Raw genomic sequence first — 14,501 nt, forward strand, 5'->3', positions numbered from 1 at the left:
TTGGGAGATCTTTGTCACTGCAGCTAATTTAGCCCATCCTGACCAAATATTCCCTAACAACAGATGTGTCCGACTACAGAGGTGGTAGTTTTGGATGGCCCCGGAAAGCAAATGGGTCTAGTGGCCTCTGAAGTCTCTTCCCACCTGAAGAGTTATATGTCACAGGGGTCACCGGTCTGGGTGTTTAACTTTCAAGCCTTTACCTACCTGGGCAGAACTTGGTTCCTTCTCAAGGTAACGCCCAGATATTTCTGAGTCCTCAAGGACCCAGACACAAGTTGGCTCATGTTCTTCAACTTTAGCCACCAAGTAAAGTCACCATGCCTCACAGACTGTGACCAGTGCTCTCCACCAAGTCTAGCTCTGCCAAGGATGCCATAGCTTTCATTCCCAATGCCACTGCTTTCTGGAACACCAAGGTCGTGCTGGATTCTCATTCCTAGGCCTTTTTAAGGCTCCCCACCCCAAGGGGACTGGATCACTCTGTTCTGGGTCCAACCCTATGCCTAGGAGTCTAAAAGGCCCCTCAGTCATTGTCCAACTGTGCCCACTGGTCCCTACAGTGTTCCACTGTCCCACCCCATGTGGTTCTCTGCCAGTCCTGGGGAACAGGAATCCTTGTGAGGCTGGCAGCCCCCTGAGGTTCCTAATTGGTCATTAAATGTGAAACACTGCCAGAGAGCAAGAAGGAAAGTACCAGGTACCATGGGGCGCCTGGGTGGCTCAGTCGTTAAGCGTCTGCCTTCGGCTCAGGTCATAATCCCAGCGTTCTGGGATCTCTAGGATTGAGTCCCGCATCAAGCCCCGCATCAGGCTCCCTGCTCAGTGCTTCTCCCTCTCCCACTCCCCTTGTTTGTGTTCCCTCTCTTGCTTCCTGTCAAATAAATAAATAAATCTTAAAAAAAAAAAAAAAAAAAAGGAAAGTACCAGCTACTTGCAGGACCCATCAACCTAAGGAGGAGTGGGTTGGAAGAAATCCTTCTCCCCTCATTTCCTGTAGACAAATCTCCAATGCGCGTAGGCTTTTGGAAACCTACTTTTACTCTATCACAAACCTCCCCTAAAGAGAAAGGAGAAAATAACTGGAGAAAACACTAATTTTGCAATAAGCTTTCCTTTCACACCATCAACAGCACCTCAGAATCAAAGCGGTCTCTGAGAGTTTCCAGGATAAATTAATTTTCTCTCAAAGATCCAGTGACTAGGATGTGAGGACTATTTCACACTATTATTAAAAAAAACTTAGCTCCTTCAAATCTCAGCTCAAGTATTTCCTTTTCCAGTTGTGATATCTGGCTTTTTATTTGCAAACTAAATGGTTTCTTTGGGTAGTTTTTCCAAAACAAAGAGTTTTCCCCAAAGGTATATGTAAGTCTTCATGGTCTACAGAATAGAAAACTGTTCTCAGCTTTGAAATAGCAGCTTAATTTTTATTTCTATCACTCTGTCCAGGTTTCAGAGATCTTGAGGTCCAGTTTCAGTCAATAACCCAGCAATCACTGTAACCCAGTGATTCCTTTCTTATCCACAGAAGTTTCTGGCAGGAAGAAAACAGAGCTAAAGAATGGGATCCCTGTCTTTCTTCTGAGATAATTTCAATCAGATTAGCCTGCTATACTCAGTAGTGTAAATTAAAACATGCAGAAAACCAAATAAGAAAGCAACAAAGTATCTCAGCTATTGAACAAGAAACATACACAAAATCATCCTAGGAAATTACAGTTATCACAATATTTCAGCATGGGGCCTTCTCTCTCTTCCTAATTTGCTATTAGGATCAGAAAGAATAAAATATAGAGCCAAATGGCTATTGGGGAAGAGGGGCAGGCCTCAGTCAAGTCTGATGCCAATTTATGTGGAGGATGGAGCCAAATGGACTAGGAAAAAATGTATTTACTAGCATTTCCCCACAGTCCAAGTTACTTAGGAATTTAGCCAAGGCATGTTTTTAGTATCCTACTGTATCTTTTGAATAAAGTTGGGTCTTACGAGTCAGGATGTGGCCCTGATCATGCTCAGATGGAGCAAACTCCTAACCAAAATTCTCTTCCTAATAAATGTTTCTCTCTGCATTTCCAGCAGAAGGGGATTCTGAATTCAGTTTTGCGCCTTAAATCAAAATACCCAGTCAACCACTCCTAACCTTAGTTGAGGACCAAGAGATGCTTCCTGCCTGTAAGCTAGATTCCCCCACAGTGGGATGCAGAGGGGCCAATGTCTATGGTCTTCTGGGGACTCTCCCCCACCGGCGCACCTTAAGCTTCTGAGAGTTTCCTCCAGACACCAGCTGAGCCCTACAGGCAGTGGCCTGGCAGGTTTGAGCGAAAGCTCAGTTTCACCGCGGGTAAGCCAGCTCCCTTGCCCACAGGGCTGATCTCAAGCTGGACACCTGGGTCTACTGCCACCTAGTTACACATTAACCACGTTCCCAGATTGATCATGAAGGTAGTCTCTGTGGAAGGAAGGCTTTTCCTGCCTGAGAGCTGCTAATGACGACAAAGTCTTTCCTGAGGAGCGCCGATCAGGCAGGACTGTCTTCCCACTGCAGGCACTTGGCCACCTCTATCCAAGAGCTAGACCCCGCCGTCCCCAACGCTCGGTCACCCCCAAGCCTACGGATCGCAGGCCCCTCCCCACCCCTGCGACCCGACCTTGGCCAGCCGCACCCCTCCGTCCGCGCCCCGCCCTCCCCGAGCCGCGAGTCCAGCCCCCGCCCCCCTGCCCGGCGCCACCAGCCCCCCGGCCTGGCCTCCCCGCGCCTAGCGCCCGCCGCGGGCTGCGTGCGCACGCGCGACCACGACGGGGGCCGGGCCTCGCGCCCCCTTTCCTCCTCCTCCTCCTCCTGGTCCTCGTCCGGGCCCGGCGCGGGGCGGGTGGGGGGCGGGAGGCGGAGGCCGTGCGCCTGCGCGGAGCCGGGAGTCCGGCAGGGCCGCAGCCGCGGGGTGGCCGGCGGTTGCCGTGGGGACCGCGGGCCCCTCCTTCCTCCGGTCCCCTGCCCCACGCCGTTCCCACCGAGACGCGGAGGACGACCCCACCCTCCGTCCCGCCGGCCCGGCCCGAGCTGCAGCCGGTGACCGGGCGAGAGGCGGTGCCGCTCCCAAGATGTCGCAGACGGCCATGTCCGAAACCTACGGTACGAGGCCGGCCGGGCGAGGCGGGCGGGGGCGCGCGGGGCGGCGGCGGGGGCCGGATGGCGGGGGCGCGGGGGCGCGGGCCCGCCTGTGTGTAGCATTTACGTGACCTGCTTTTTCAAGTTTCCTCTTGCTTTTTCTCCGCGCTCGCATCCGTAGGCTTTTCCCTTTCTTAGTCCAGTTTCAGTAGCTCAGGGTTTGGGAAGCCAGTTCAAGACTTTGCTCTCCGATGTCGTCCCCAGCGAGGGATGTGAAGGACTTAGGGCGACGCCTGCATTTCAGTGTGTTCCTCGAACATTCCAGCTTGACCTTTCCTGGTTTGGAATTCCTTTCTTTGCCCTGGCGTTACAATGAGAAGTAATCGATAGACTAATCCATATCTTCCTTCGGAGACCTCTCGCCTTATTTATTTCTCTGTTTCTCAGTCTCTCGGGCTTTTAGTCCTTTCTGGGTTGCATTACGGCTATTTATAAATGTGCCTTTTAAAACCACAAACACCCTGGAAACAGAGCCCTATCTGTTTAATCCTTGCTTCCCCTAAAACAGCTACCCCTGGAGGGGCCTCCACAAATAATTTTTGAGTAATGGAAAGCCTTCCCATATACTGTGTTTTTGTTTTGTTTTGTTTTGTTTTGTTTTGTTTTGTTTTGTTTTAGCCCTGCTTGGTAAAAATAAATAATATCCTACACGTCTCCTTTGCATCAGGCTTGAGGAGATGTTTACCAGTCTCTGATCACTTGTTCAGATGTGTGCATTCTCAGATTAAGACTTTGGGAGTTTTACAATCCCAGGGAGAGGTTCAAGTTCAAAAGTATGTACCTGAACTCAGATCACTTGTGCTGGCATGCTTGCTGCTTGTTCAACAAATAAGTATGGAATGGATGATGGAGCCAGCAACGTGCTAGGAGGCGCTGTCCACACTGCAGGCAACACTACAGGCGTGGTTCTGGTCTCATGGAGCATGCAGTCAGTGGGGGATACAGAGTTAATGCCATCATGACACTAACGAACGAGTAGTTAAAACTCCAGGCAGGAGTTCTAAAGGATTGTGCTCTAGGAAAGGATGTTAGAAGGAAACCTGACCCAGACTGGGGAGGCCCAGGAGGTAGTAACCAGTCAGCATGGCAGAACAGCAGATGTCCAGGTCCAGACAGCCACAGAGAGAAATGGAGCTTCGATAAGGGGAGGCTAAACAGTGGGCCAAAGGTGAGGGTGAGGTGCAGAGGGCCTTCGGAAGGTTTCCACCTTTCTCCTAAGAGGGGTGAGGTCACAGTGCCTTTGCTTCACTTTCAGCCCCTCCTGTGACTTGTGCTTGCCTTGTTCTTGGTGCCACGTGGGGCATTATATCTATTCCTAGAAGGCTTAGGAAATCCTCCAGGAAGTCGAAGGCATATTACGTGTTGTCAGAGCTGCAAATGGTCCAGTGCATCCATGTGGTCTGGTTCTCCCTATAGAGAACCACAGTCAGAGATTTTGTAAAGAAAATACATTTCTCTAGCAATTTTTGGCTGTGCTTTTGCTTTTCTTTATTTTCAAGTGCTCCTTACCCGACACTTTTTTTCTTTAACCCAGATAAGGAGCTTTAGGGAGGGGTGGAAAGTCTAAATAAGAAAACCAAATGGGGATTATGAATTAGTAAGAAAGGACTGGAAGAGTGTGGGAGGTAAAGCTTTTTCATTTGTCTTATATGAAATAACTTCACTTTAAACACAGTTAATTGAACTTTTGAGCGTCACAGATTAACTGATTAAATGATGATCAAAAGACTTTAACCAACAGGATTCTTATGTCATGATACCTCCCAAATACATTTTTACTTTTTTACTTGCAATTTCATCTTTTCCTCTAATAGAGGTAATTAGAGGAAACTAATGGAATAGAAAATTAGTTTTAGAAACAGCAAATGTGGCAGTTGAGATTGTGAACCTAAAATAAGAATCAACCAAAAGTCTAAGCTGTCACCTTCATTTATCATTGACATATTTGCACAGCATTGTTCCCCCAAAAGTAAACCAATCATTTGCCTCTTAGGTAGATAGCTGGCAAAGAAATGTGTGCCTAACCTTTAAACTCCTTTGTGCTCTACGGTCATTTTCTCTTCCAGAAAAGAAGGCTCTGTTTAGCTCGACAGGGATAGGATGAAAAATAAAGAACCAGTGTTTACAAAGTACCATTAATGAACTGTATCTACCTGTTTTTTAGCATATTAAGACAATATTTCACCTTCCATAGACTGAGTAGTATTCAACTTTTTGCTGCCCTGAAACTATATAACCACATACTCTATATAATATTGAATACTGTATATAATATTGTAATACAAAATTGAAATCTTAGGTTTCAGATTGAAACCCTGGATCTGAATAGTTCTAAACTGAAACAGTGTTTCCCAAATTATTGTTAGATTCACAGCATTCTTAAAGCCTTGGCCAGTTAGTATGGCTTAGAACTTCCTGAGGAACTCCAGCCATCTAAGACTTGGGAAGTCAGAAATTGGCCCTAAGTAATTCCTGACACCAAGACTTGTGAGCTAGAACGAACAAGTTGAATAGGTAGTACCAAGCAATGATGGTCAGAAAGGAACTACAAAATGTAAGTGGTGCCAAAAATGCTAGGGGAAAAAAAGTAAGGACTAAAGCAGTCTACCACTGAGGAAAAATCTAAGATAAATCTCTGCACTTTGGAGTTTATACTTTCTACAGTGAACACAATTTGTGAAACAGGAACACAAATGGTGAGTCTTGTGCTGATTTTTATTACAATATAGTCTTAATATTTTTATTTTGAAAACAGTATTATAGTATTTGCCACATAATTTGGAGAATTATCAAGAGATTTTCTTTTAAAAATATATCATTATTGACTGTTGTGGGTTGAATTGTATCCCCCAAAAGATATGTTCAGGTCCTAACCCCAGGTACTTGTGAATATGACCTTATTTGGAAATAGGTGTAATGTAATCAGGTTAAGATGAGGGCCTGTTGGGTTAGGGTAGGCCCTAATCCAATGACTGGTATTCTTGTAAGATGAGAGAAATTTGGGCATAGACACATGCAGAGAGAATGTGATACAAAGACGCAGGCTGTGATTGGAGGAATACATCTACAAGCCAAGGATAACCAAGGATGGCTGGCCACCACCGGAAGCTAGAAGAGGCAAGGAAGTTTCCTTTCCTAGAGCCTTCTGGGAAAGCATGGCCCTCCTGACACCTGGTTTCGGACTTCCAGCCTCTAGAACTGTTAGACAATAAATTTCTCTAGATTTAAGCCATCCAGTCTGTGGTATTTGTTATGGCAGCCCTAGGAAACTAATACATAGGCTTTCGTAGTTAGAATAGAACTCATGGAGAAATTGGGGCTTAATAGTTGAGGTAGAGTAAGGAGGATATTTTAGGCAAAGGAAATAATATCTCTAAAGTTATGTGGTACCAATAAAGTATAAAATAACTTACTGTTAGAGAAATCACCAAGATAGCCATTACATTAATTTCATAAAAGACAGGGCGTGTAAACAAGGTCAACAAAGGAAGCATATAGGGGCGCCTGGGTGGCTCAGTCCTTAAGCATCTGCCTTCGGCTCAGGGCGTGATCCCGGCGTTCTGAGATCGAGCCCCACATCAGGCTCCTCTGCTATGAGCCTGCTTCTTCCTCTCCCACTCCCCCTCCTTGTGCTCCCTCTCTCGCTGGCTGCCTCTCTCTCTCTGTCAAATAAATAAATAAATAAATAAAATCTTGAAAACAAAAAACAAAGGAAGCATATAACATCAGGATACAGGACATTTCTCTAAATTGAATGCACTTATTATGTTTAATGTTCGTATTTTTCTTTTTCTCATTTGCTGCAAATGGGTGAGTTTGGGGAACACTACACCAGTGGGTTTCTAACTGGTGTGCCCCTGAGTCCTCTGGTGTGTGGAGACGTAGGTTCTGATGGAGTAGATGTGAGGCGGATGGAGGTTCCACACCTGATCAGCTCCCAGGCAGGTGCTGTTGGTCCAGGGCCCGATTACCAAGACCCTATGCTATATGATGGCTCCAATATCATAGACCTTTGAAAATACTGTTCTTTAGAAAAGCAAAACTTAATGGTAATTTTCACAGTCACTTGAACTATATAGCATATCAGTTCTTGCCTGTGAATGTCTTGCTCCTAAATCTTTATTTCCAGTCATATCATTCACTTAGGCTTAAAAGCTTAGATTCAGCTCCCTACCTAACCATTCCATTTGGATGGTCTGTGCAATCCGAACACAATGTGTCCTAAACCCAACTAATTACCCACACCTGCTCCCCAACTTTCTGTTTGTCCCACGTACCCATTTACCCAAGAGAAAGTGAAAACCCATTTTTAATTCTTCATCATCCTATCTCCTGAGTCCAGTCAGTTTCTGTCTTTTAAACTGATCCCTTAACATAGTTCAGGTTACCGTTTACCCTAGAAGAGGCAAGGGAAGGTGAAGTTGGGGCCAGTTGAGTGGATTATAAGGCAAGAAGCCCCATCGTCCCGAGGTTCTTCGCTACAGGGACTTGAGCAGTCGAGCTGGTTGTTGGCCTCTTGCGGCCTGGCAGCCGTGGAACTGCCGTGAAGCAGCGTCTCTGGCTCGCGTGCAGGAACAGACGCGAGCTCCTCGGGCAGGGATGAGCTCGGTGGTTTCTGGCAGTGGTATGTCGGAAGGGCTCTACGCAAAATTTATTTGGGGACCCAGACTACTGGTAACATATGCCACAGCTTCGTAGGGATATCATAGTGATGTAAGTAAATGGTATTTCCAAAGCTGTTTGTGCTCCTTGAGAAATGACTCTGTGTAAGCATAAATGTGAACTTTATTTCTGACAATAATCGTGGTAATATCTCTTCTGTTAAGGACCGTGTCACCCACATTTTTTGAAAAGTATCTTGCACTTTGGGCCCTTTGTATGGAATTAGCCATGGTAGGATTCTTTTGCAAGGTTCAGTACTATAGTCGTCACTTTATCATATGTAACCAGGCCACTGGTTGATGTTCTTTGCTCTGAATATTTCTTTGGAATGAGAAGAAAGCTGATGTTTCTTGAATTTCTTCTCAAGACTGTTGGAATGGATTGTTTTCCCCCATTCCTGAGAATACCATTAGGATACATGCCAGTCGAAATAGTTTGAGGGAAAACCTGTGAATCCTGTGTTCCGAAGTGCTTGTCTCTGCCACTGCTTCCTCTATCAGTATGATCTTGATAATGGACTAAGTTCTGTAAGTTTGAAGCGTACTTTTTTGCTTCTTTGTAGCTGTGAATATAATTTAAAAGCTAAAATGACATGCAAGATATTGCTACTTAAAGGATGGACAAAGCAGGGTAAATGTAAAGAATGGCGTACTATAGCACCGTAATACATAAATCAAACACTGTATAACTGCAAGTGCTCTTCCTCTGTAACCCTCCTGTAAGCTTTCCAAACCAAAATAAGTTTATGGTGAGAGATTTGACCAATAGCAATACATCCCTAGCATAATGATGGCTGTGATGCCTGGAGAAAGAATGCTTTGTGGCTCTGCCATAGCCAAGGGCACCCCTACACTACTCAAAAGGGCAAACTCTTGTATGACAATACTTAGTGATGTCAGTTTTTTGATTCTTTCTATTTCTCTTATGTGCTGTGTCTTTGGCATTTAAGTCTTAAAAGCAGCTAACAATATTTAGATATGGGGGCAGGATACACTATTCATAACGTGCTAATAAATTATGAATGATGTATTTTGGAGGGAGGTTTGTAATTTTTCAAATATGAATTTTTAATCATGTGGGAAAAATTGGGAACTTTAAAGCAAAGCATCTCTTTCTCCTGTGTTATAATTTAAAATATTGTTATATGTAGTGTGCTCCCTTAGTTACAGTACTGTTTCTCTTGTTCATTTGCATACACCTGTTATTACAGGAGCCCTCATCGAATAAACACTACGTCTTTGCACTGCCTTTGGGGACTTTGCATATCTTTTTTTTTTTTTTTAAGATTTATTTTTAACTAATCTCTACACTCAGTGTTGGGCCTTGAACCCACAATCCCAAGATAAGAGTCGCATGCTCTACTGACTGAGCCAGTCAGGCACCCCAGGGACTTTGCGTATCTGTTTTATAATTTGATCAAATCTCAGTTGTGACAAAGAAAAGTTTTCTTTCAAGATGAGACCATAAGTTCTTTGAAAGCAGGGGGCTGCTGAGGTGACTTTCTGTCCCTGGTGCTGTGAACGGCTCCTAGATACAGCCGTCAGGGACTGCTGAAAGCACCTTTGATGTGATTCCATTTGAGAGGTAGCGTTTTTCCTCTCAGGTACAGAATATGAAACAAAAGCCAGGTTAACAGAAAAACTGACTTTAAGACATAGTTTTCTTTTATGGTAGAAGTCAAACAAATTTTACATTGTGTGTAATATAAATGCAACTCTTAATTAAAACCTCTTCCACAGGGGCGCCTGGGTGGCTCAGTCGGTTGAGCATCTGCCTTCAGTTCAGGTCATGGTCTCAGGGTCCTGGGATCAAGCTCCACATCGGGCTCCCTGCCCAGCAGGGAGTCTGCTTCTTCCTCTCCCTCTGCCCCTCCCCCGGCTCATTCTCTCTCTCTCTCTCTCTCTCTCTCAAATAAATAAAATCTTAAAAAAAGAACAGCCCTCTTCCACCTACCACATTTGCTTGAACTAAAGAGGTCACACAGTGCATCCTTTAAGAAATAGATGCCCTTGTGAGACTTGGAATCTGGAAGCAGTTCCAGTGCACAGGAGCAGAGAGCTATGGCGGTACTTCCCCGGCTTTCTGGAGCGGCAGGGCTGGAAAGCTGCCGTCCTGTTGAATGAACCTAAGGAGAGAACATGTTGATCAGGTGGAAGCTGGTCAACGGTGGAGGTGGATGTGGACGAGCTCTGGAGGCTTTGGTGTATCCATCAAGCACCTTGGGGGGAGACTGGCCCTCTGCTCAGGAGCCAGGGGGCTCTTAGGGGCACAGAACCCTACTGTGGTGGCAGATGTAGCAGATGATCTGAATCTGTGGTCACTAAACATTCAAATGCCTGGCATTTGGTGGTTACCAAGTAAATAGTGGTTGAATGAACTCCCCTCGTCTAAATCCCTGCTTACTTAAAACCTTCTGATTATAAATTGATTCTATATGAGCAAAAAATGAAAGACTTTAAAATTATGCTTAACAAAATTTCTGTTTAATAAATAATCAGTGATTAGCTCTTTGGTCATTTTATTGGGCAGAATGCTTCCTACTGCAAGTGATGGAAAACCCAACTCAAAATGCTGTCGGTAATATGAAAAACGTTTTGTTTTGTTTTGTTTTCAAGTAACTATAGATGAGGAGGTTTCAGGATTGGCTGATTCCAGAGCCCGGCTGTGTTGGCAAGGACCTAAGTGCTTCCCATGTCTCCCCCCTGGCCAGCCCTGTGAGCCTCATCCCCCTCGGTTGTAAAATGATGACTCTTTGTAATCTGGTGTGCTTTCTTGTTACATCCATGGACAAAAGGAGTTCCTTCCTGCACTTACGGAGTAAAAGTCCTTCCTCTCCATCTGGTGGGGCCACGTTGGGTCAAGTCCCTGCCCCCAGACCAATTATGTGGCCAGGGTAGCACTTCGCACTGTGTAGCTTCAGCTGGTATTTATTTCTACTCTAGTCCCTGGCTCCGAATGACCATAATTGGCTTAAAATAACCAAAGCCTGTCTCCAGTTTTGGGGTCACGTTCACCTGTTACTTTGGGTCCTTGGGGGAGTAGCTGTTAGGCAGATAACATCTACTACAACAGCCTCTACCACAGTCTCCAAAAAATGTAAGCTACAGTTTACTTTGAGCTGTTTGTTCCAGGTAATGATCTTCCTGAAAATGGCGGACTCAAATGTTCCTTCCCGCCCGTCCTCCGCCCGTGAGGAAGTAGTCAGAGAAAGCAGCCCAGTGGTAGAGAGAGCATGGGCCTCTGTCCACACTGGCTATACGCACACACGTTAGAGTCCCTTGTCTTCTTAGAAAAATTGACGTTTCTCTTGTCATTTTGCAAATATGGTACACTTGCACTTGTTCTTAGTTCTCATTGTCTTTGTGAATGCACTAAAAATACTTGGTGTTTTGAACACTGACGTTCCTCTGCAGAGTCACTGTGACCATGATAATACTTTGGGGGCAAACAGAAGTTGGCTATTTGGTGCCCATAGCTGTTTTTCCACTTTTCATATATTAGCACCTTGAGTAATTTTGTCATAAATATGTAGATAATGTAGGATACTATACCTTTATAAGAATGAAGTCCATATTTTGGATTATGTTTTTATATTCAGTTCTGTAGAGACATTTGTTAAGTCGAGACATTGGTAAAACTTTTGGTAAAATCGATATTAAAGTGTTTTTTGTTATTATGTAAACAAGTTCCTTTAAATGTTTACAACTATAAAAGCATTGTGAGTTAGAGTATTTTCTCTGGTATGTATTATATAATAATAAAGTTAATTTTCCCTATTACTTTTTCCCAAGAACAGTGTTATTTCTAGCTATTGCGTGACTAAACAAGCCTTCTGAGTATATACTGGTTGAAGATTCTTCTGGAATTAACCTGTTGTTCTGTTTCCATGGTTAACTGAGGGGTAGGAAGTAGCAGGGACCAAAGCTTGTACCTCCCAAACTAATGTGGAAGACCTTTAACATTTGTAAGCGATGCTTTCACAGATCTGCATAATCTCTCTATGTAATTTCTCAATCTATATAATTGCAATCTATGTAATTGTGAATCTATGTAATTCTCTGTGTAATTTCTCAGTCTATGTAATTGCAAGTACTGTTGTAGTATTTAAGGCTTTCTTCAAAGTAACTATTCAGAAAGACAGTATTTTGTGTATGTATCCTCAAATAAAAAATTAACTGTTCAACTTTTCTCTTCTGATTACACTAGTTGGAGTGTTCCTGAAACATTTCACAAACCACCTATCCTTCTTAGTATAATTTTATCCTCATGTATCAAAAGCCAATGGAACTTCTACTCTTTAAAGTATCCAAACTTGTTTCCTGCTTAAGGGTAATTGTTCTTATTAGGTTTCTTTGTTTCTGTGTATTGCTCTGGCCACTGACTTCCTTTTCTGGACAGTTTTCTACTTTGGAAGAATTGCTTCTTTTTTTATATGTCATTATATCCTGTAGACAACAACTAGGAACTTGCAGTTTCGATGCTGGGTGGCTGAGCGGGCTCACTCACCTGCGGACTTGCGTCCACACACCCGGCCCGCAGCAGGTTTGATCCCGATGAGCTCCTCAGCAGAAGCACAGATTCTGCCACAGACCTAGAGCAGCCCTCGGAGTCTGTGCTGCACATGTGAGATCCGCGATGTCACAGTTCCTCTCTGCTGGCGTTTAAGTCAGGCTCAGACCCGCTGAGTGCCAGAGTTAGGCTTTGTCATCTTTCCCAGCTCCCTTTCCTGATTTTACGTGCCCTCCACAGGTCTGCGTGTTCTGCGGCTGCCCAAGCTTCCTCCCTCTCCTAAACCAACACTTCACCAGGCTTTTGCAGCTGAACTCCTCTGACCAGTGCACCAGAACATTTTTTTCTTTGAAGTGCATGCCATCTTCTGTTCTGTGCTCTGCTAGCTCCTTCTCTTTGCTGTTACTTGATGACCTTGGGGTTATTGCGTATTCTACAAGGTCACCTGGTGTCTCCCGCTCCTCGCTGCTCCTGGGAGCCTGCCGTATCCCTGCAGAAGGGTCGGTCAGCTGCTTAGTGTCCGGTTCCTAACTTCGTCTCTAGGCACCTTCTCTTCTGCCCCCACTCGAGTTACTCACTTCCCTGGCTGCTCACATGTCCCATTCTGCTCACTCCCACCCAGTCTTCACTGGAGCTCCAGCCTCCTGGACACCCCCACCCCTTCTGTCAGGTGAGGAGCTGTTCCCTCCCCAGAGAGGACACCATCGACCTCTCCTTCGCCTCTTCCTTCTTCGTCCTTCAGCTGTACGTGCTTTGCAGATCCCCAGCCCTGGCTTCCCAACCTGCCTTGCCTGCTGCTGTAGAGACAGAGCTCTCTTTAGGTCAGGTTCACTATGGATTTGTGGTCTGCTTCCAAGGGCACTCAGTAGTACTGAGCGATCCTCTCTCTTATCCTGGCCATCTTGCCCTTTCTTTCCACCTGCTATTTTAAACGTTCACTAATCTGTTCAAGCCCGTTTTCTCTTGTCTGGTAGGTGACAGGGAAGGAGAACAGTCTTGCTGAGGAAACCACATCTCCAACCTGTGAAGTCACTTTCCTCCATGCTCATCCTCGAGCCTTCTCTTGTACTCTCAGAGGCAAGGAGGTCTCTCTTCGTGCCTGAGGCTAATCCCTGCCTTCCACTTTGGCTCTCATCCCTTGAGTTTTCAGACTTGCACCACCAGCCATCCTTTGTTTGGCTCCTGGTAACTTCCAGTTTGTGTGTCTTGCACTCTGCAGTGCCCCTGAACACCCCATCTCTTCTTCCCATCACAGCCAAGTTTCTCGTAAGGGTTGTCAGTACTTTTCATCTGCAACACCCTGCTGCTTAAATCTTAGCCGACTGATTTTGCCACCACCTTCGGCGAGGCTGAATTCATGTGCGGTCCTGGGGCTCAGACCCAGTGGACACTTGGCACCTCTGTCTTATTCAGCCTCTCCCTTAGGAGGACTGCTTCCCAAATCTCCACCATGTTGGCTCACAGGTATTTTAAGTTTCATCTCTCTGGATCTGTATGCGTTACTTTGCCATAAATGGATTCCTCCTCAGAACCTTCAGTATTATCTCCCTTGTTGGTGTCACACACCAGCTGGTTCCCTAAGCCAGAAACCACAGAATCCTCTCAGAGGACTCCACCGTCCCAGCATGATAAATTTCTTCTGCCAGGAAGTGAAACGTGGACCGAATCCTGTGGTCAAGGCCACCCACCTTTGCCTCCTTTCTGACCTTCGGAAATCTTAAAAGCCAAACCATTGTTCATGGGAGAAACTAGGAAGGCAGAGGCCATCTTGTCTACTCACTATGACTTAATTTTCTGGAAGATTCAAGGTCATGATTGGCAATCAATTGCTGAACAAGTGTGCTGTGCTGTTAGAGTCACTTTTCTGGCGCGTTTCCTGGTCAGTGGTTGCCTTTGCTGTCAGCACTTGACTGCCATCGTGCCTGTAGCTCACAGTCCTGCAGGGTATATGCTTCTGATCGCCTGTGGTCTGTGAAGTTAGTTTCCTTGAAATGAATGTAAAGACAAGTCGGTAAGTTCCAAATGAACGAGCTTTCTCCCGTAGCCTTGGTCCTTTGGCTCTGTGTTAGCTGTTTCAGCCGGCTCGGAGGTCGTTTGTTCCTGATCTGTATTTTGTCTGAGTTCCTGAATGGCTGACTTTTTTTTTTTTCCTCTTTGCTTT

At 45.3% G+C, this 14,501-nt stretch overlaps 1 protein-coding gene across 1 annotated transcript in view; it reads left to right on the forward strand.

Annotated features, from left to right (window-relative positions):
- Window positions 1-2,861: 2,861 nt before the first annotated feature.
- Window positions 2,862-14,501, forward strand: part of RAB4A (RAB4A, member RAS oncogene family) — a 44,663-nt gene continuing 33,023 nt past the window's right edge. Inside the window, exon 1 of the mRNA XM_045783307.2 lies at window positions 2,862-3,133. Within this exon, the coding sequence (XP_045639263.1) occupies window positions 3,103-3,133 (31 nt within the window). The 5' untranslated portion in view covers window positions 2,862-3,102. The remainder of the gene's footprint in view (window positions 3,134-14,501) is intronic.

This window comes from Ursus americanus, chromosome 6 (genome assembly GCF_024610735.1).
Source record: "Ursus americanus isolate L20-20 chromosome 6, mUrsAme1.1.p, whole genome shotgun sequence".
Lineage (NCBI taxonomy): Eukaryota > Metazoa > Chordata > Mammalia > Carnivora > Ursidae > Ursus > Ursus americanus.